We start from the raw sequence: 23,636 nt of genomic DNA on the forward strand, positions 1-23,636 counted from the left end.
TGTGCAGCAAAGATAAGGCAACACAAAAATGTACAATGACATTTAATGGCTGATGTTATTTGACTGCAATACTCGCAACTAAGTATGGAATCGAACTGGACCTGGATTCCTGCAAAGAAAATGGCTGGGTAATATGACCGTACTACTTAGCAGCCAATCTGATACAATCAGAGATGGCCTACCGTTGGTAACATTTGAATCCAAGAGGCTGTAGATGAACTTTTGTCCCTTGTCTGGATCCACGGTATTTAGTGTGCCAATGACAGTCCCTGGCGCTGAGTTTTCTGCAACACTTGTGATGTCCAAGGTTATATTCAACGGTGCCTCGTTTGCATCTGCAATCTGTCAAGATCATCAATCATTTTCAAGTTCTTAAAATTATTAAATCTATCTTTCGTTCAGATCACCTGAATGTCCTTTTTTAAAATCCATTAGCAAACAGCCATGATAAAAAAGCAATGCATGGCTTTTTAACAGGACATGTTGGGTATAATAGTCTGTGCTTCAGTCGTGTCTATCAATGAAAACGTTTAATATTAATAATACAATATTTTTCAAAAAATGGTTGTCATACATATTTTTCTTACCTCAGATCAGTATTTTTGACAAAAATAAATTTGCACATTATCGCATAAGTCTGTAATTATTACTGAACTGAATCCTTTTTATAACAGACAATTTGCAAACATCGCACGCATTAGCGAATTACATGTTCGTGAAAAACGTACATGTGATAGTCCATTAGAGATTAGTTCAGCCGCGAATGAATAATCCTAAAATACTTCCATCAAGTGTCAAATGTTGATTTGAATGGAATACTGAGGTAATATTCCTGCTTGACATTATCTCTCTAATTTTATGTCGGCCCAACAAAGAACATGGTTGTACAGCATTAACATTACCTTTATCAGGAAGTTCTCCGTCGTCGATGCTCCATCACCATCTACAGCCTCTATTGTTATATAATATGATTGTTCCTTTTCAAAATCAAATTCTGTCTGTGCCACTAATGTTGAGTCTCCTTTGATCGAAAAGATCGATGAAGCATTCCCTTGTATGGATAATGCCACCTTTAAATTAAAATAAATAGACATAATTTACCAAAATTGGACTGTCTTTTTGTTACGACTTTATTATCGGTCTTGTACATTTATCATAATACTGGTGAATCATATAAAGAAAGCTCTTGTGAATACAATATTCAATTATGCCATATTTTCATGAAATATTGGAATTTAACCAGTCGAAATAAAATATCTTTCATTAAGACATAATTTCATTAGGTGAAGCTTCACACGCTGTGAAACCAATTTTTCTTAGTAAAAATATGTTTCTTCGAGAATACTTACCCAATCATAATACCTTAGGAGAAATATTAATACCTCACATATCCAGTCCTCCTAGATACTACTTTTTTCTAAAGGGAACTCAACGTTTTCTGTCAGCCTATGTGGTGGTCAGGCAGAGTGATATTACCTTAGGTACAAGACTTGGTGGCAAAGCCTAAGAATATATCGGTTACTACTGGAGCGGAAGGCATGCTCTCTATTGATGTAACTGCGGAGAGGCTGGGAGGGTGTATGAGTATTATGGCTGGGTACGTATTCGCGAAGAATGATATTTTACTAGGAAAATTTTGTTTCATCTTCAGATACGTTACCCAATCTGAATACCTTAGGCGAATAGGTAAGAGGTGGAGGTAGGTACATCCCCTTACGCCGGAGATACCATCTCCTGCCCTTAAGGTATTGAGACAGCTTCAAAGTAACCTGACTGGAGGGGACTCCATGTGTCGGGGAGGGGCTTGAAATGGGAAAAAATTGTCCCCCTCAAATCCAGCGGAAGTCGTGAAGCCGCGTCTTAAGAAGCTGTAGATCGAGCTGGAAGAGTGACCTGTTGAGCTGCGTGTATAGGTCCTACCAGATCGAATTGCTCCCATCATTTTGGAGATGAAAGCTAGAGAATGTGGTCCGATCGCAATCCCACAGCCTGAATGATGTCGGATAGTGAATATATCCGGCCTGATGCTAAGTTTGTTGCAATTGCTCGAACATCGTGAACCAAAGTACGTAATAAGTTCGTTGAGCTGGGGTTAGTATCCTTTATGCTGAGCGAATAATTTCATTACTCCAGTACGTGATACTCGGTTCTGATAGATATCCTGTCCTTTAATGAGAAGCAGAAACAGGCGTGATCTCCCTCAACGCAACGTATCTATTCTTATCGAAGCATCATCTGAAAGCCACGACTGGGTCATGTAGGTTGCCTTTAGTTGATGTTTTCCGGATGAGACAGAGGTTGCATGACAAAAGTTTAGTTACCTGTGGAAGGGACAAGGTTCTCGGCAATGAGAGGGGATGACGTCATGGATTCACTAACTGATGTTATTAACACCTCTCTCTCATCCGGGGAATTCCCATCATTTTTGAAAACTGTCACTGTAAAGTCTCAGGTGAAGAAACCAACACTAGACCGTTATGATTTAAAAAAACTACCCCCCAGATTATAATCTCCCATTCATATAAACAATCTTATAAAAGGTTGTTCTATCCCATCTTGTATCTCATCTGAATTCAAACAGTCTTTCTAGCAATGTACAATCTGCATATCGCCCTTGCAACAGTACTGAAACTACTCTTCTAAAAGTAGTTAATGACATTCTCTCTGCTTTTGATAGCGGAAAGATTACAGTACTCACCCTCCTTGATTTGTCTGCTGCATTTGACGCAATATACCATGATTTTTTATTCCACCATCTCAAGCATGTAATTGGTATTCTTGATACAGCCTTACTGTGGTTCAAGTCCTACTTGGTCTACAGGACACACATTGTGTCTGCAAATGGAATACACTCCAATCCATGTTAATCTGTGTTATGGCGTTCCATAGGGGTCTGGTGTTGGACCTGTTCTCTTTATTCTATACACTCAGCCGCTCTCAAGTGTCATATATCATCATCCAGTGTCTTACCAATTGTATGCTGATGACACCCAAATATACAAGTATAGCCACCCAACTGAAGTTGATGCTACCATCCAATGTGTAGAGAGGTGCATTTCTGATGTGAAATCATGGATGACGTGGAACAAGCTGCAGATGAATGATGATAAAACTGAGGCCATTCTGATCACAAAACAAATACTTTCTTATTCACATCATTTACCTCAAACAATAAATATCAGCAACACCAACATTAAATTCATACAGTCAGTACGAAACCTAGGTGTTACTCTGGACAGTACTCTCATATTGCACCAAAATATCATGAACATATATGCAAGGCTGTATATCTTGAGCTGAGACGCATCAGCTCCATTCGCAAATATCTTTCATTTGATGCCACTAAAACACTTGTGTGTTCATTAGTACTTTCAAGACTGGACTACGGTAACTCAGTTCTGTCTGGTTCATCTCAATATCTACTCCAGAAACTTCAAAAAGTTCAAAACACAGCTGCTCGGATCATACTTAGAGTACCACGATCAAATATCACCTCCCCGCTGCTCTGTACCCTACAATGGCTATCCATTTGATCCAAAATCAAACACAAAATTTGTTCTCTGTGTTACGTTTCACTAACAAGACTCCAGTCCAACATACCTATCCGACCTCACCCATGTGTATACATCAGCAAGATACTTACGCTCGTCTTCTGACAATATAATACTCATTATTCCCACTATGAAAACAAAGTCATATGGACAACGTTCTTTTGCAGGCCCAGCAACGTGGAACTTAGACACAAAGACAGAGTGATCCCATTCAAGAGTGCTCTTAAAGCTCACTTATTTCGACTGCAAAAGCAAACTTAAAGACCTAATAATGTTTCCAACCTTAAATATTTTCAGTACGTTTTTTATATTTTCTAATTTCATGGTGTTTGTGTTTGTAATCATATCATTATATATGTTTATTATCTTACAGGTGTTGTCTAATGTTGTAAAGCGCTTAGAGCTTCGAAAGATTAGGCGCTATACAAGTCCTCTTTATTATTATTATTATGAGTAAGGTTGACCCATCTTGTCGGAACTTGCATGTGATTCGGGTCTGCTAATAGGGCATGTATTTCGCGAATTCTACTTGCAGTCGCTAACACCATGAGGAAACAGGTCTTGTAGGAAAAGGAGCGCCAGAGGTTACCTTGAAATTGATCCATAAGATGTTATATCCAGCCAGGTTAATACCCAAGACGAATTCCACTGTGGGCATAGGGTTAACGTTTTTGGCCGTGTATAAACAAAGTTGGCGAGAAGGTCGGATAAGTCCTGGATTTGTCCGAAATCCTCTCTCCCCTGATAACGAAAGCTGTTAGCGAGCGTGGAGCGTTAACGTTTGAACGTACTAATTTGCTCTCTTGGAAGTGACAAGAGGAAGTTAGCTATATGCATTATCGATTCTATAGAGGCAATATATGTTGATTTGTGCACCACTGAGTGAAAATGTGCAATATGACTTCATATGTTTTCAAAGTGGAGGGACGCCACGACTGAGCGATTCGCTCCACGGTTGGTTGCGAAAATTGTTTAAGCCTGAGGGCATGTTTGGGATGATCCAGACGTGCAGATTCAGGAGCGCCAGAAAAAGATGGAACAACTACCGTCGTGTTTGTTGAGTAAATGAGGGAAAACAAGAATTTCCGACGAGGTTTCCAATGCAAGATTGATGAGGTCGTTGATCCACAACTCCTCCCATTGGAGTGGTGCGATGGAGATAAAGCGACAGGCTGATTCCATTGCTTTTTTGTATCACTTTTGGAATCAGAAGTGTTGGAGGGTAGGTGTATTCGTTCAGGTTGGTCCAATCCAACGATAGAGCATTGACTGCACAAGCTGTTCGGTCCGGGATGGGTTTAGGCATTCCACCTTGTCGCAAACAGATCCAGCAACGAACGGATGGTCCCCTCGAGTACAGATCTGAGTGAGAACTGAGAGATGGAGAGACCATTCCCTCTGTACTAGTTGATTGTTCCGTGACAAAGAGTCAGTCAGTACGTTGAGGCGTCCCGGGATATGGCGAACATGAATGTGGAGTTGTTAGTGACAACACCACTTCTGAACGTCCTACACCATGACGCTAACATCTCGGAAATGGAGTCCTCTTTTTTGTTATTGTAGATAAATCACCATTGTAGGATTGGGTTTTTCGTTGTTTGAGACAAGTCACCACTGTGCCACCAACTGGTGGGTTTCCGAATGAAAGACTAATGGGGATAAAAGTAGAACCGCCGACAAACTGATGATGAAGGTGGATTTAAACGTCTGCAACTCTCCCAGACTACGAACGTAACTGAAGTCAGAATCCCCCGTTACCTCGTAAAATCAACAGATGCTGAACTCTGGCCAAGGTTGTTGATGGAGTGGGAAGAGGAGGACAAAACATCGGCGGCGGGAAAACGTCATGAACGGAGGCTAGGAAGTCTGAATTTTCCCATGCCATCTGATGAGTAGAAGAGATGACAGTACTGGAGAACTAGCTTCATTATCTTGGTTGCGTGATGTGATGCTAAGGCCCCCTATAACGCTTTAGACTGGCAATTGTAAAGAGGTCTGTCGCTCATTAAACTCGTAGAACGCTCTGAATCAGAAACCGTGAATTTAAGACAGTCGCTGGGTAAAGAGTCTCGTCTCGTGTCTGAGTATAGAGAAACTGCGAAACGATATATGTTGATGCCGGAGAAACATTCGTGGTATTGTGCCGAATGAGTGTCTAGTGGTACTATGAGGGTTGGAACTGCTCCCTGTACACATATGCAAAAGTCGAGTTCGACGTACCGGAAGCCAGGCATTTATTGACTGCGCCCGTAATAATGATGTTTAACCCTATATGATCATTAGAATATGGCCTAGGCCGATCGCAACGGAAATAGGCCATCTGCATGAGGAGAATATCATCAAGATATCAGTTGGGACGAGTTATGATATGTTTGATCCATGAAACCTTTCCGTATGTCTTTTGAATGAGAGGGAACTTGGCTGTTTATTAACTGTGTCCCTCGTTATGCCACAAGAAGAATCAAGTAAAGGGAGCTCCAAAATTGCTGAGCTCTGATGCGATGACGTGAGTGCCGAACCTGTTTCAGATCGTGTTAATATCCGTCGCATCGTAGCTGAAGGGTATGTTGAATTACCTCCGTTGTCCCGATAAAGTTTCAGAACTGAGCTAAAGGTTATTATGCAGACTGGTGACGTCTTCGTTCCGAGCTGTGTGTTATTTGTTCCTAGTTCTAATCTGTTAGACAAGATAGAGCAAACCCTATTAAACTGTAGCCCTGCACCTATCTTTAAAACAGAATATCCGTGCTGAGCTAACTCATTAAAAGTGTGTCCCAGAAATTGGTAACAGAGAGTCAAATAAAGCAAGGAAGCATACAGGTATAACATAATTACAGTAATGCCTGTTCATAAGCCTGTGAGCCGGCACGTGTGATGTTTGAAAACAGTGTGTGCAGAGCTACACCAAATGATGGTTTCCTGGGGGGGGGGGGGGAGTGATAGCAGTCTAACGTTTTCTTGATCCACATAATGACAACGTTTTCAAAAAAAGGTTCGTCCCAGTCTAGCATTCGACAAAAAGAAAACTGTCAGGATAAGTAAAATATAGAAGATTTATTTTACACAATTTTTGAAATACATACACAATACAGTCATATTATATATATATATATATATATATATATATATATATATATATATATATATATATATATATATATATATATATATATATATATATATATATGTGTGTGTGTGTGTGTGTGTGTGTGTGTGTGTGTGTGTGTGTGTGTGCGTACCCAGGGCCGGCACCAGACCCGGCCAGACTATCTGGCGCCCTAGGCAAGGTTAGATTCTGGCGCCCCCAATACAAAACATGTCATGTTTGTGGCTTGTAAGGTCAATAATTCCTTTACTTTACATTGTTGCGCATACATGTATTATATTTGCTTTGAGACTGTTGGCCAAGATTGGAGAGAACATTTTAGAAGAATGTCTCCATAGATGGAGAAATATGGTAATTTGGAATGCGTTTCCAAACAGGATTAGTTTATAGTTCGTCTAATACTGTTATGGGTGGTTCAATCCAACTTCATGGTATAGTGCGATGTTTCTTTTATTACAACCGCTTAAGTCGGTGTTTCACTGTGTGAAAGCAGCTCTCATATGTAGATGCAGACGTATACAAATACAGTAGCTTATGGAAACTCAGTAAACCAATGAAAACGCGTTAACGTTTCCCGCCTCGTGACGTAATTTTCATCCCTGCACACTGGAGAGTGTGGTACTGAAATGACATCGCGAGTCTGAATGCAGCTGAGTTTACAAGAATTAAGCATGTTAATCAAAGAATCATGACAGAGATACGTTGATATTTAAGAATATATGCATTAAGGTAACTAAATATAGTAATATCAAGACAGAGCATGTTCACTGTAATTCAAAACGTACCTCAAGCGTGGCAAGCTTCCGCAGCGTGATACCCTTCGGTCACGTGAGGGAATCTTCGTTCTTCTCTCCCATCTTCGTTCTTCTCTCCACCACAACACCTCGCGAGGAAAGGGTGTATTTGCATGACTTTTTAGTAACTCATACGACTAAAACTTGGTTACAGCAGACAATCTCAATTAAAACGTTACCTGCAGGGAAGGTCAAAGACGGCCTGTACAGGTAGAATCACTGAAGCGTGGTATTCCTAGACCAAAGATACCGTGGTGAATGAAAATCATCTGTATATACCAGAAAAGACGGAATTATACACACATAAGGAGTTTCTTAAGAGGGTAAAGACGTGCACGCATATAAATAATGTAGCAAGAACATAACTTGTGAAGTCGCATAGGCTCTACGTGCGAGCGACTAAATGCTCGAGAAATATGAGTTGAAGTTTATGCAGATAAACATTACTCAAGTTTCGTCTATAGAAACATGCATACCCATGGAGGTGACTGAATAAACCATGTATAGTGCGCTGTCCTCTGCTTGTCCGACCAAAGCGGAAGAAATACAGAAATGTATACGAATGTCTACATTACTCACAAAAACCTAACAGGGAACTGATGCACCATTATAGAGACGTGTACATTAGCTTTGATAATATCCAGTATGAGGCAATACTTGTAGGGAAAAAGGTCCAGAGATCGGCGGTACAAATAAATATATTAAAGTTGGCGCCCAGACGCTACGAATACCTTGGAAAAAAAACTCGCCCAGATATGGGAGTTTTTTTAAGCGTTAGAGACTAGCACGTATAAAATAGGTATAGCCCGAACTGAAAGTTAAGTCGCTTAGGTTCCCCATGCAAGTACCTAAAGTTATGACGATGCCAAGGTGTTAGCAACATATAAAGACGTAACTTTATCGTGATAGAAAGAGAAAAGTTGGAAATATAGATGGAGTATGATTTCCTTAGAAGTGAAAAACTTCTCCGACCTGTAATGATATATATCCACGTAGCGTCTGGGTTTTGCGAGGTCTCTCGTGACGAGAGCGTGCTTCTTAGCATGAGCGAAAATAGTAATTGGTAGGTTCTTAAGCCTCGCCGCCAAGTCTTATACCTAAGGGGAGATCACTCTGGCAGACGGACACATAGCCGGCAGACAACATTTAGCTCCCTTTAGGTAAAAGTCTTATCTGGAAGGGCTGGAATTGCGAGGTAGTAGTAGTTCTCATAAGGTATTATGGTTGGGTAATGTATTTGAAAAAGAAACATACAAGAAAACATTAACTTTCAATCCGTTTGTATCCAAAGTTTCAACTGAATACTGTAAGACAATAAAGACTGGAATGTTCAACAATCGACGGATATAGGAATACAATTTCACAGTATATTTAATGTTTTGGATCTTATTAATCTTCCAAAAATGGCTCATTCACAGTGCGTTGTGTTGTTCATTGTTTAAAATTCTGTAAATCTGTTACAGCACCGTTTTCTTTTAAATTCTATGTTATTTCATTCACTGCTGAAGTGGCAAAGCGCATGCGCCTTCATGTCTTTATTCAAGCTCTACATGCAATTACATCATAGTATTTAATATTTGTTATTTCTTTGTTTGTAATAAACAGTATGGCTGTATATATATATATATATATATATATATATATATATATATATATATATATATATATATATATATAGATAGATAGATAGATAGATAGATATAGATATAGATAGACAACCGCTTAAAGTTTCTTATTGTAGTGAACATTTCTTTATCGATATCAATGTTTTGAAACATGTAAATTATTTTAAAGCATTATGTAAAATAACACATCTTCTATGAAAATTTGCACCTGTTTAAAGCCATATTAAAACAAATAAATTATAATATTATGACAGGTAGAGAATGTAAGACTTTGAAAATAAAGTATAATGTCGAAGAGCTTAAGGTGACTATAGGTGTTATACAACCTTTTCAAAACAAATAAGTATAAAATTACGTGAGGCGGTTTTATTTTGTATTCTTGAATAGCATCAAGCAAGTAAATCAACTGACGGTGGCATACATCGTCATGGAATATTATGTTTAAGTTAATACCTTTCCACTGTCTGGATCAGTAAATTTGATTTCACCGACCACATGTCCAACCATATTGTTTTCCTCGATAACGAGATTGCTCAAAGAGATATTAAAGGGCGCTTCATTCACGTTCGTGACGTTGACCGTAAACGTGCGACTGAGACGTAATGGCACGGCTTTATCAACATTATCTTTGCAGCTCACCTACGAATGGAATAAATGATTAGAATAGAAAACATCCCAATGTTTATTTCATAATGTGTTCTTTTACACCCCTGCTTAGTATATTTTAAATGGAGATTTCACTATGCAGAAAAACTGTTAAAATTACGAGGTGGGGTGGGGGTGGGGTCTATAAACCACTGATAATAACCAAACACAAAAAAAACAGAAAATTTCCGTGCAAGCACCTTTTAAATTAATGTGCACCACCCCACCCCACCCCACCGCCCGTCGATAATGAAAGCCCTATATAACTACATTATTATTTGCTTTATTCTGTTGGTCTTGAAAGACTTAGTGGCAATATATTTTATGTTACATTTGAATAAATACCTTTTATCTACAACTATCAAGTATAACTGAGAACACCACAGTTAAATCCAACTGTTTTTTTAATAACTAATACAATCAGCAAACATTTCGATAGAGTATTTAGGTATGTCCTGCTTGTGAACAGACGTTTTTAAATCTGTATTTTGAAAATTAAAAAAACAAACTTTGGAATGAAAACAAACAAACTGAGGATGAAATTCAGGTTATTTTGTTTTGATTCGATTTACAAATTCATGTGCAATACAACCACACACACACACACATATATATATATATATATATATATATATATATATATATATATATATATATATATATATATATATATATATATATATATATATATATATATATATATATATATATATTGTTAATATTTTATTATGTATTATTCACATTTATTAAAGATATAGAAAATAAATAAATTATATATATATCTTGTTATTATAATGACCTTGATGTTCGCACTGTTCTTTTATTAATGAAAATACTTCTTTCAATAGTAATATAACGAAAGAAACTTTTAATATGCGTTGTGATACTAAGTGTGCTACATCAAATGTTATTTTTTGATCACATGCAAACAATGTGGCATTCAATATATTGGACAAACCAGTCAACAAATATCTAAAAGTATGAACCAACATAGATCAGATATAAAAAAAAAGTATATCGATCAATCATTTTCATCTCATGTTGCCGCACATTTTAACAAAATTTCCCATACTTTGCAAGATTTCTCTTTCCAACCTACTGTTAAAGCTGATTTTGAGATGGAACGTCTGCTAAAGGAAATACGGTATATCCAAAAAGGTCTAAATTCAAAAATACTATATGACATTCATTAATCCTGTTGTTGTTTTTTTATTATTTTTTAATTTTTTTATTTTTTTTTATATATATTTTTTTACATTTTTTTAAATTATATCCCCTGTTTACATTTAGTTACGAATATTTTTATATTATTCTATTTTGCAAAATAACTTAATTGGTGAAAGTATAAACTAATATCATAAAAATAAGTTTACTAATTCTTTAAAAATGAAAGTGCATTTTAAATTAATTCTCAATAAATTATGCTTAATTATTTATAAAATACTTGATAGTAAGTATTATGCACGCCATAATTTTTATTATGTAAATTGGTTTCTGATGAAATATCGAACATTCGAACATTCGTCAATAATATAACAAGATATATAATTGGTTTCTGATGAAATATCGAACATTCGAACATTCGTCAATAATATAACAAGATATAATATATATTTATTTTTAAATTTATTTATTTATTTATTTTCTGTATCTTTAATAAGTGTGCATTATACATAATAAAAATATTAATAAAACTGTTTATCTCTGTTTAGTCATAAAATTTTATATAAAGTTATCAATAGAGATATATGTTTCTTAAAGATCCAGTTTTATGTATTTTTATGTATTAAAATATTAATCTGTGCTGTATATGCATATCTCCATGTCAGTTATTCGTTAAAGTATAAGACAATTAGGTTAAAAATGTAAGCTATGACGTCATCCTGTTTATGGCATATTGTTTATTTCATTTATCACTTAGAAACAACATATTTAATGACGTAAGCAAAGATATTGAATTCAGTCTGATGAAGCATTCAAGCGAAACCGGTCACACATTAATTGATTGATTGATTGGATTTACGTCGCGTGCGCCCAGAAGGGCATGTGCGACGAGTTTATTCCCGCACAGCGGAATGCTAAATGTTCCTGGGGGAAGGAATTAGTGCCACATCCCCCAGGCGTTTATGTGCTCATGGAGCACTGCTAATTTAGCCGTCAGGACGTAGGACTATATGTCTCTAACGACTCGAATGAAGGGCTTTCATGTGTGGGAATGAGCCCAACACACACTCATGTTAACAATGAGTTGATTTCAGTCTGTACTAGGTGTCGACCCAAGCAGTATGTAACGCCCGTTGCGATTGGTCGCAACGATGACGTCACATTGGGACACCTAGTTTTAGGCGGATGGAAATTGTTCCACATCTCCAACGTTATACGATGTCCGAGAGAGGCAAGAGAGCAAGGAACTCGGCAAACCAGCCATGGATGTCGTGCACTCCCAAGAACGTTAGTCCGTACTTAGTCAAATTTAGTCTAGTTGTACTAATTGACAATACAAAATGCCAATAATGTGTTAGCCACCTGTGCAATTTGGACAAATCAAAACAAATTGTAAAATTTTCCTACGTCCTAACAATCGTAAAAATTCTAGTACATAGTGTACGTTGTAGATGCCCTACAAACTTTTAATAACTAATATGTCTGAGCGACATATAAAAAGTTTGGTCTCTGTTAGGTCATAAAAGGTTTGAATTTTAAACCGGATCAAGTTAGTGTAAATAATAGTTTTATCGAAACGGGATGCCAAGCCAAAATGGTTTCCTGGATAAGAGGCAGTATTGGTAGCCCTTAGAAGGTCTTTTTTAGCAGAAGTTCCCCGTTTTTCTTCTGCTTCTTTACATTTCTCCACAGTCCTTTTTCCTTTCAGGTAATTTCGGGGAAATGGTAGCTGTGTAGTGTAAAATTGTATTTAGCTGCTTCTACTAGCTGCTGGACTGGGTAGTTCTTGTAGGCCTCTTGATAGAATTGTGTAAGGATTCTGACACCATAGTGCCACTCGCTATTCATTTATTATTGCTTTTATTTATGTAAGGTGTTTCATGCGCGCATTGCACGCTTATTTGTGTCCGACTGAGGCAAAGGAGGTAGTGACCACGAGGGCAGGCGACCATCTGCAGGAAGGAGTCCGCTCATTCCAGGGTACTGGTCTAAATGGATGTACTTGCACGAATTTTGAGTTTTGGTTCTTGTATCTGAAATTGTTCTAAAGATGAGCTAGATTACATTGGATGGAAACTCTTTGCTGCTTTATTGTTAGTATGGTCTGTATCACAGAATTAGGCCGCAGTATTACTTTGGCTGTCTTTCATGTTAGGGCTAGGAAGAGAGCAGAGAAGATTTTTGTTTAAGATATTATTTTTATAAAAAAAATTTAAGGATATATTTGGGATTTAAGAACACGGGAACCTTTGCTGGGTACTGAGGTCCCTAGGGAAGTATAAAAGCGCCCGTCTGTCTATGTATATTTAACTGGTTTTAGAGAGTATTTGGGTGGGTTATGTATGTTTTACAGATTGTTATTTTTAAGCTAGAGGGACACCCTTGCTGAGTACTCAGGTCCACCAGGACCTGTCAAAGGTGCCCGTCTGCTAGTGGGAATTTATTTTAAGAGAGGTCGGGTTGTTTATTTTATGATTTTAGGGTGTTTTATATTTTTTTCTTTTAGCTTGGATGTGTCTAGGAATTTAAATATGTTTTGGTAGGTCATATTTATGTTTGAGTTGTTATTTTTTAGGAAATCTGGGTAAGTGGTAGAGGATCCAATTTTGTTTTGAGCTTTTTGAAATTCCATTCTGGCTTCCTTTTTTTTTAAACAGCTATTGAATATATGTGGAAGGTCTGTCTTCAATGATTTTGCAGTGGATAGCAATTGATATTAACAGGCTTGGGTCCTAGATGTTTGTCAAAACTTCCTGCTAATTGTGGGGGGTTTTTTCCGGTTACGATGCGATTGATATTTTGTTTTGTTCCAGGCTGTTCACTTTGGGTGGTTTGATGGACCAATTGGTTTCTTTTATAATGGAGTATAGTATCCTGCCTTTGGTAGTGGAGTTCCAGTGCTCCTGCTATTTCTGGTTAATATAGTTTCTTGTTATGCTTTGGGATTCTGTTATGCTATATCTGAGTGGGGCAGGGTTAGGGTTCCCAAACATGTTTTTGCGACTTTGTCGGCTAGCTCATTATCAGGGATTCATATATGCGAGGGTATCCACATGAATTCAACTATCTGATCCGCTGTGGATAATTCCTTAAGCATATAAAAAGCTCTAGCCAAGAATTGTTCTCTTGCTTTGGTGCTGTGAGATTTGATAGTTTCTATTACACTAAGTGAGTCACTGATGATAACTGTTTTTGGAACTTTTTGGTCTTTAATCCATTTTAATAATATATTATTGCCCAGGACTCTGTGGTGAAAGTAGAGAAGTGGTCTGGTAATCTGGACCCCATTTGTATGTTGAATTCGGGAATAACCACTACAGCTGCTGTTCTGGGGGGTTCGGTTGTTTTGGATCCGTCAGTGAAAATCTTTACGAAGCCAGAGTAGGTGTCTTGTATTTCCATTGCTACGATGCTTTTGAGTTTAGATTCTTGTTCCAATTTGTTTCCATAATTGGTGACTTTAGTGTTGATCCTAGGGATAGGGTTTGTCCAAGGGACGGGGTCAGGGGAGTGAGTGTACTCTTCTTGTAGAGTAAGTGTTGGCAGCTTTTCCCTGAGTTCTAGGATTTGTTTGCCACCGGGTGAGTTAGGAACTAGTTTGCGGCTAAACGGTTTGTTGCATTTGCTAATGGTTACTTTTGTAACATGCGAGTCGGGGTGATTTGTTAATCGATTGGAGTATCGGAGGAGTATTTCCTGTCTTCTTATTTTTAATGGCAGTTCACCGGTGAGGACTTGAAGTTCGTCCAGTGATGTCGATGGTAGAGTGCCAGTGCAAGCATATAATGCTTTCCTTTGGATGGTATCCAGTTTGTTCAGTAATGTTTGTTTCGCTGAGTTGTAAACTTGGCATCCATAATCTAGCTACGACCTTATAAGTGATCTATAGATGGTTAATAGGGTTTCTTGATAGGATCCCCAGGTTGTCCCTTTAAGATTTCTTAAGAGATTAATATCTTTATTGCAATTTTGAATTAGTTGTTCAATCTGGTGTTTCCAAAATAGATGCTTATCGAAGAACATAAATAGGAATTTTACTACCTTAGTATAATTGATTAACTGGTTTTGAATATAGAAGTCGGGGTAAATTATCTGGGTATTGCGTTTAGGGGAGAAGATTATTGCTATCGTTTTTTCATGTGAGATCTTAAAACCCCATTTATCCGCCCATCTCCCTATGTTATCTAGGCTTTTCTGGATTTCTTTGACTACTTGATTGCTAGCAGGGTTTCCTGCCCTCCAGATACCGCTGTCATCAGCGAACTGGGAAATGTTAACCCGTTTTGTCGCTAGGTTGAGGGCAAGGTCGATAATCATGTTATTAAATAGCGTAGGACTGAGTACACTCTCTTGTGGGGTACCGTTTGCAAGGGGGTATTCTTTTGAGGTGGTGTTTCCTACTCTGGTGATTATTCTGCGATCTGTTAGGAAGTCTTCGATCCAGTTAAACATGCTTCCAGTAATTCCGAAGTGGTTGAGTTTTGCAATCAATCCTTTGGTCCAGACAAGATCAAACGCTTTTTCAAGGTCAAGGAAGACTGCAATAAGTTGTCTGTCTGATTTTCTCTTGGAGTTGAAAGCAAGTTTGATATCCGCTTCTAGTCTTAAAAGTTGATCTGTGGTAGAGCGCCTGTTACGGAAGCCACATTGGCTTTCTGATTGGAGTTTGTTACTTTCTGGGTGGTGTTTTAATCTGTTGGCTAGGATTGTTTCCATCATTTTACATATGTTATTAGTGAGGGAGATGGGACGATACAAGTTATTATTAGGGTCTTTACCTGGTTTAGGGATTGGGGTGACAATTACTTGTTTCCAGCCGAGTGGTAGTTTTCCACTTCGCCAAAAAGAAGGTCACCCATTCTATATGTTCATGTTGTTTATTTTTTAATATATATATATATATATATATATATATATATATATATATATATATATATATATATATATATAGAGAGAGAGAGAGAGAGAGAGAGAGATTACTGCATTTGTATGGGAAAATATGAACGAGTTTTTCAAATGGAAATACTGCACGAACTTGGGAGTGCAACATATCCATCCGACAAAATGAGTTCATATTTTTCCATACAAATGCAGTAACCTTTTTATTAAATGCTAATTTTTTTTAATTCTACCTAATTCTTAATTATATTAACAAAATACACTAGACGAAACAAAGTAACCGAATGTATGCCGCATTCCAAACTAAATGCACAAACGCATATTCATCATTACATGACAATAACATTATTACTGCGCACATAACTCCGCCCAGTAAAATTTGAACTTAGTCGCGCGCTCGACATAACTTTCAAAAGAAAATGGCGTGTTTAGTTAAAAGTGAAATCTGGAGTCATATTGTAAATGAATGTGCATTGCAGCAACTTTTCCATTTGATCTGGAATGAATAGATTTTTGTATTTTTTCGATTGTACGAAATTTTGTGATTATGGACTGGATTTGTATGTGACAATTCCACATGAAATAGATGGGACTGAAGAAGCTAGAGAGAAGCGTGTTGACATCCGCAAATGTGTTTCTGTTTCTGTCATTGAATGTTTGAAATCATAATGTGGGGATATGAAGTCTTTCAATTGCAATTATCAAAAAGACGCTATGGAATTTAATGCTTATTTCATTTTGAGTGCAGTAAGGAGGATGTAATTGCACTTATCATCGAAATCACAGTACAATTTCGAAATGTGTAATCAAGATTGAAAACCTATGACATAGCTCATGTAATTCGGATTTGCAGAACTAAGAAAGTTCATTTAGGAAATTCAGGTTGTAAAACTGTAAGTATATTTTTTGCCATTCTTATCACCACCTAAAGAAGACAGTTTATGCCTTGCCACTTGTATGTTATTTGTAAGGACCCTTTCTTGCGTCTGTTGTATACTGTAGCTAGCCTAAATCCGAAACATTATATCAACGCGGAATGTGTTAAAGCAGCTGGGATGTGGCAGTCTACAAAACATGTTTTAGGTCATTCAGAAACAAATTTAAACCACTACAACGTAAAGCGCCTCTTACGCGAGTGTACATGATTTGTTTACAAATCAAAAGTGCTGGCGTCTGCGTCCATGGTTTGTTTACAATAGAAAGTAGTTCCTTTATGCACGTGAATACTATATGTGTATTGGCGCGCGGGTTCAGTATCGGGTAATTTTGCACGATTCTGACAATGTAAAGTTAACGGGGACAAAAATGAGCATATATATATATATATATATATATATATATATATATATATATATATATATATATATATATATATATATATATCTGAATATTGACAACAAAACGAAAAAAGTTTATGCTCTTTTTTCAAACCGATATCGTATCGTTCAGAATTACTTTGAGTCATTTCACTGATTCAGTCGAATATATTTCAATGGATATAAAATTAAAGATGTAATTTTAAATATTATCTTTATCATCGATGCTTTGTATATCTACTTATATTTACCTGCAATGTATATATACGTTGCTTTTCAAAGTCCAGAGTTGGCATTGCAACAACAATTGTTGTGGAATTCACAATCTGTCGGAAATAAATATACAGCTCTAATGCAAATGATTTGGTGTAGAGGAACATGATTAAACATGTAACTTAAAATTCATACTCTCACGAAATGTAGTGTGATCATAGTTTATCCCCCGGTATCCATGCCACCAGAGGTAGGTCACGTAAGCAGTGAGTCATTACAAGCTTATGTGCATAACTTCATTTTAAAACTAATGTTCATCTCAAGTAATATCTTACTATTGTTCATCTCAGGTAATATCTTACTATTGCTCATCTCAAGTAATATCTTACTGTTGTTCATCTCAAGTAATATCTTACTATTGTTCCTGATCAAATATTTAAATCGCTTTAAATTAAGGTATAAAATTATAGAAACCAGCTACATCATCTGAACTGAACAACAACTTTAAATCAGTATAACTTAGGCAAGACTATTTAGAGCTTTTCAAAAACCGTTCAGCAATTGGCTCAAAATACATTTTTCATAGAAAAAGAGTAAAATACACAAAAGGAACGCACCATGTGATAGCATTTCATATTGATAGTATACTATAGCAGTTCATGTACACAGTACACTATAGCAGTTCATGTACACAGTACACTATAGCAGTTCATAGGCAGTACACTATAGCACAGGTGTCGGCAACCTACAGCACACGTACCATAAGGATGGCACATCAAGATGTTTTGTGTAGCACGCGAAGGGCAGCCAAAAATCTCTATTTTAACAGTGTTACTATCTTACTAGTGGCACGCGCTCATTCATTTTGTAATTAATCCGGAAAAAGTGGCACGCTATGTAAAATAGGTTGCCGACCCCTGCTACAGCAGTTCATACACGCATAATACAATAAGAGTTCTCATAAACAGTTCTATATAAGTTCATGTACACGGTGTACTATAACAGTTCATATACATAATATACTACCTTGAATGGTACATCATTCAAATTAAGTAAATCGCAGGTGTGGTTTTGATTCACATCTTCATCTATAACGGAAAGTGTTCCAACAATGGTTCCCTCTCTACTGTTTTCTTCAATCTTGAAAGAAAAGGGGTCTAAAGTAAGGTATGTATATTAACCTCGCCATGTTTAAAAAAGTAATCACTGGTGTCTTGTAGTATGACACACAATCACATTGTGGTTAAATTATCCGTTAGATTTTCTGCTTGTCGTTGTTGTATTTGTGTACATTATTTTAAAATTTAACTGCACATTTGATATGGCATTGGTAATTTTCAAAAATCTACGCGCTATATATTAAATGTTTCTGATAAACTTCTAGTGAACGTGAAATAAACATTCTTGTTACAGAATTCACAAAAATACAAGTGTTCTTGGAATAGGTTCATGCAAAGAAATAGCACATGCGTGTATATAGTCTCATCCCGATCCTGAATCTAAACTGTATGTATGATATTTTTTCTCGCATCATTTAATTGGTTTTTAAATAGCTTAAAATGTTGCAAAGAAACTCTGACATACCATTACATTGTTGAGCAGAATATCCGAGGCTGGGTCGTTTACATCGAGCACACGGATGCGTATGGTCCCGTTGGTACTTAATGGTGGCGTGCCAGAATCAGTGGTTTGTACTTGCAGCGTTATTGTGTCTGATATTTCATGATTAATCATCGTAAACTTCGGTCCGACTTTAAGAGACCGACCGTCCAAGTAAAAGGCAAAGACAAGGCCTTCTGTGCCAGTTTTTAAACTCAATCTGAAGATAACATATTTTTAAAGTTAAACACAATACTTTGCGTAAAGAGGCGAAAAGATGAACACAAACATGTGCAATGTATTAAATTGTTCAAGCATAAACAAACCAAACTGAGGTGGTTGACTTGCTGTAACACAATGTTGGACCATGGGCCTATCCTCATGATGATTGTAACACATAATAATAGATATGAAAATGCCTTAATCAAAGATTTTCACTGGAAAAAAATATGACGCCTTCTTGTTCAAAACTTCATACTCTTGATTGCAATTTGAAGGATTACTAAAGCAAAATGTAATCACTGAAAGAAATTTAAAAAAGGTATTTAAAATATTCCACAGCGTTCTAAATGATAAATATAATTTAAATATGGTTAAGTGTTGCCGACGTAAACAGTCTGCAATTTTATGTAATAAAAAAAGACTGATTTTAATTTAAACGCATTCTATATTAGCGATCGCAGATATAACAATGTTTTATTTTAGCGGGAACGAAGCAATAGAAGTTTATACCACTAGTGTTATGTTGAATTACCCTTCAGTACACAAGATTCTAATGAGGACAGGTCAAAATGACTTGTATTCAGTCATCGTGTAAACAATCATGAAGAGCAAAAGGTAGGATTGTGTAATTTAACTGACACACTAATATGTTCAATTTCTGACGAGAGAAAGGTAGGATGATGTTAATTTGAGTGGAATTTTTAACAATAATACTCATCATCAGTTTTACTTATTAGTCATAAAGCCATTAATACTCCGCTTATGTGGAATGACTTTTGGAAAAAATAAATATTTACTTCGGAACTATCAGGGTTCCTTGAATCCATAAAAGCCTGGGGGAGGTGGCACCATTCCCTTCCCCAGGAGCAACTAGCAGGCTGCGGTGCAGTCAGAAAAAAGTGGCACATGCACAATTGTGCGCACGCCACTATAATTAAACTCAACAACAAAAAATTTACTTCGGACATCTCGTATACTAAGAACGGAGAATGTTTAGTGGAGTTTTTTCCCCATAAATCTAATACAGTTAAAAATTCTTGAAAATACTTTTTTCTACGGATAAAATATTTTCACGGGATTTATTTTCACACTCTCAAAAAAAGATCACAATATCGCTCAAATTTCTCCAGCGCTAAAATATTTCACTATGCGGTATATGGTAACAGTATTACTTATTAGAAGATATCTACCTTCTGTGCTCTCTTGTAACCCGAGATAAACTGCAAGCAACAACGAGGGTGATCTGCCGTAGCAAAATGTACCTGCAGATTAGGGATAAGTCGTTTGTTCTACTGATTACTCCTAAAAAACTGCATGGATAGCAGATCTGCCGGTGCATGATGCGCCGACAGATCTTGGTCTGTGCAGTTTGTAGTTGGACTCGGCTTATAAGCGAGTTGTAAGGTATGATCAAAATTGACATTTTCTTCATCTTTTTATGGCCTGTTATTTTTTGAAGGCTAATTTGCAAAAAAAAATATTTTACGTTAAAACCATATTTTACCCATAGGCAGCATTCCAGAGTGTATACTGATACGTTTGATAGTTTTCCGAATCATCTGTGAAAAGATCACCTATTACAGTGCCTTCAGGGCTATTTTCTGCGACAATTCCACCTCCATAGATGCCAACACCGTTTGGCGCCTCATTCACATCGTCAACTTTCACCTTTTAAGACGAAACAGATATTAAACAATGTCAACATCAAGACGAAAGCATAAACAGAAAATGCGTCAATGTTGCCGAAGGTCGCACATAAATTTTGTTTGACATTTTTTCATGATCTCGTATATATATATATATATATATATATATATATATATATATATATATATATATATATATATATATATATATATATATATTATAATCAACATTGATTATATCCACATCACAGCAGCAAATATTTTTTATGTCTTAAGATCATAGATCAAATAAAGTAATGTTAATGTTCAATGACGATATAGCTATTAAATCAAATGCATGCTGTACTTTAGAAAATTGACAACAGTTAGCAATATTCCTTATTAGCCCGGTGCACTAAGATTGCTGTCTCTGAAGTTTTCATGTTTAGATCAGCTTCTTCAAATACATGAACAAATAGTAAAATAGTAATATAAGTGTTACTATAAAATAGTAATATAAGTGTTACTATAAAGTAGTAATATAAGTGTTACTATAAAATAGTAATATAAGTGTTACTATAAAATAGTAATATAAGTGTTACTATAAAATAGTAATATAAGTGTTACTATAAAATAGTAATATAAGTGTTACTATAAAATAGTAATATAAGTGTTACTATAAAATAGTAATATAAGTGTTACTATAAAATAGTAATATAAGTGTTACTGTAAAATAGTAATATAAGTGTTACTGTAAAATAGTAATATAAGTGTTACTATCAGTAACAAAAGCTTTTAAATACCGTTATGTTTTGAGCTATGTCAATGCTTCTTTCATTCGAATCTACTCCCTTCGCCTGGATTGTAAGAATCCACTCCGCTTGCAATTCAAAGTCTAATGATTTAGACGCTACCAATCGATTGTCCTGTATCGAGAACGGCGTTGGAAGAATGCCTTGTAGCATGAAAATGAAGGACTGGAATGGAACAAAAGCAATCTTATCGATTACATACTCAAATGTTCGAACTGAATTCAGTAAAATAATAAATAAATGACTCCAATATTACCTCAGTAGTCAAGCCTTTTCAACGATTGAATAAAGGAAATATCTAGTAGTTAAATCTTTAACGTCGAGTGGTGTAGTATTACGCACAGATGATTTATATAATGACACATGATTATAAAATCTGAAATCCTAAACTTGGAGTCAATTTTAATGATTGAATTTAGATCCATATATAATCAGAGAAGGTTATCTGAAACTCACAAGATTATTAGTTGACAACACCCACTGATCTGTTTTACTTGGAGCAAAAGAATACAAATTCCCCTGGTGGAAAATTCTGCAAATTAAAGAAACTGAAGGTACGAGAACCCTCGCCCGACTTAAATCAATATGAATCTCTCTCTCTCTCTCTCTCTCTCTCTCTCCATTTATTTATAAAATAGATAAACAGACGCAAAACGTGATTTTTTGTCAAACTGCCTTGTCTTGATTCATTTTAGATTATGTTTTAAGTAATTCAACAGATCAGGTAAAAATATAAACTTGTGACAAATTTATTTACCCCCGATATGCTTTTTTTTGAAAGAAGATTAATAACTTCGATTTGACCGAGGTCAACGGGATACTGGTTCTCGTCAACATGAACTTCTTCGAGGTCATTTCCTGAGTCCAGTCTTATGCCCTTTGGAACATGTATCCTCTCCACGACATTGATATAAAAATCTTTAGACAGACTGAGTGATGGCTTCCCATTGTCCGTGCATTCAATGGTAATGTGGAATCCTAAACTGTCCAAGGGTATTGTTCCTTTCACCTGGAATGTAAAGGAGTCAAACCATTTATTTAGATATATATTTGTAATAATATACATTATTTGTATGATATTGGTGATCTGACATTTTCACACACATCTTAAAAGAACAGTATTTCGACTAATGATCTGCTGACCAAAAGGAACGCAGATGACACCACGAGAAGGCCGTTTCTTCCGTCATTATATTCGTTCAATTGCTGATCACTGAAAACGATCTTAAAAATTCTCAGGAAGCACCTATATACGAACTTAAAAAACAATGGTATTTTCTAAGAAAGCATGATCACAACATAAGTGCCATACAAAATATCATGTCGTGGCATTTGACCTTTGACTTTCACACCATTGATAAGAAGATCACTGAACATGTCATAGACAAGGCCAAGAAAAACTCTCGTACTATGTTTGACTAAATCCGTAATTAAAATTACTTGGAGAAAAGAAAAGAAAACAAGTTATTGGAGGCATTATTCAAGGTATTCTTCATATAGGTTCACAATCTGGGTTCGATGACAGATAAATGTATACAAGTTGGTGTTATCGCGCTCACACACCATTACATATAACACCTAAATCAGGACCTTTGACAATAAAATGAATCACATGGTGCAGACTAAGGACTGGAAAACAATTATTTACAATGCATGGTTAAATTCATTTGTATATCTTCAAGTCATTGTGTTCATATGCTAAAAGAAATACAAAATCCAAACAGTGGCATTTGACATGACCAAAATATCCAGTAGGTTTAATCAACAGTTGGTTGCCATATATCTACGCCATTTTGAATCAACATCAATTATATACCACGGGAATATTTAAGACAAACTCAAATGTGAATGACACCATTCGATTAAGACAAATAGTGATAAGAACACTTTTTTAGATGGCTAATATAGCTGCGATGCTGGAGATGAAATCAGCATGATTTTCATTCAGACCCACCTAAACAGTGTTATCTTGTTTTCGTGACAACCCAATAATAACATGGCGACCCGCTCAGAAGTGGCATAAAGTGATTTTTAAGATGGCCGTCTAACCTGCCATTCTTCTAGG

The 23,636-nt window shown here is 36.3% G+C and overlaps 1 protein-coding gene across 1 annotated transcript in view; it reads right to left on the bottom strand.

Moving 5' to 3' along the window:
• LOC149808319 (protocadherin Fat 4-like) overlaps positions 1–23,636 on the bottom strand; it is a 41,966-nt gene that overhangs the window by 948 nt on the left and 17,382 nt on the right. The window contains exons 15-23 of the mRNA XM_089967103.1: positions 22,329–22,580; positions 21,563–21,736; positions 20,639–20,802; positions 18,898–19,132; positions 18,340–18,453; positions 17,352–17,426; positions 9,530–9,715; positions 903–1,070; positions 183–342 (exon numbers count right to left, since the gene is read on the bottom strand). Coding sequence (XP_089823229.1) covers positions 183–342; positions 903–1,070; positions 9,530–9,715; positions 17,352–17,426; positions 18,340–18,453; positions 18,898–19,132; positions 20,639–20,802; positions 21,563–21,736; positions 22,329–22,580 — 1,528 coding nt within the window. The remainder of the gene's footprint in view (positions 1–182; positions 343–902; positions 1,071–9,529; positions 9,716–17,351; positions 17,427–18,339; positions 18,454–18,897; positions 19,133–20,638; positions 20,803–21,562; positions 21,737–22,328; positions 22,581–23,636) is intronic.

This window comes from Sinohyriopsis cumingii, chromosome 1 (genome assembly GCF_028554795.1).
Source record: "Sinohyriopsis cumingii isolate HCF-2022 chromosome 1, ASM2855479v2, whole genome shotgun sequence".
Lineage (NCBI taxonomy): Eukaryota > Metazoa > Mollusca > Bivalvia > Unionida > Unionidae > Sinohyriopsis > Sinohyriopsis cumingii.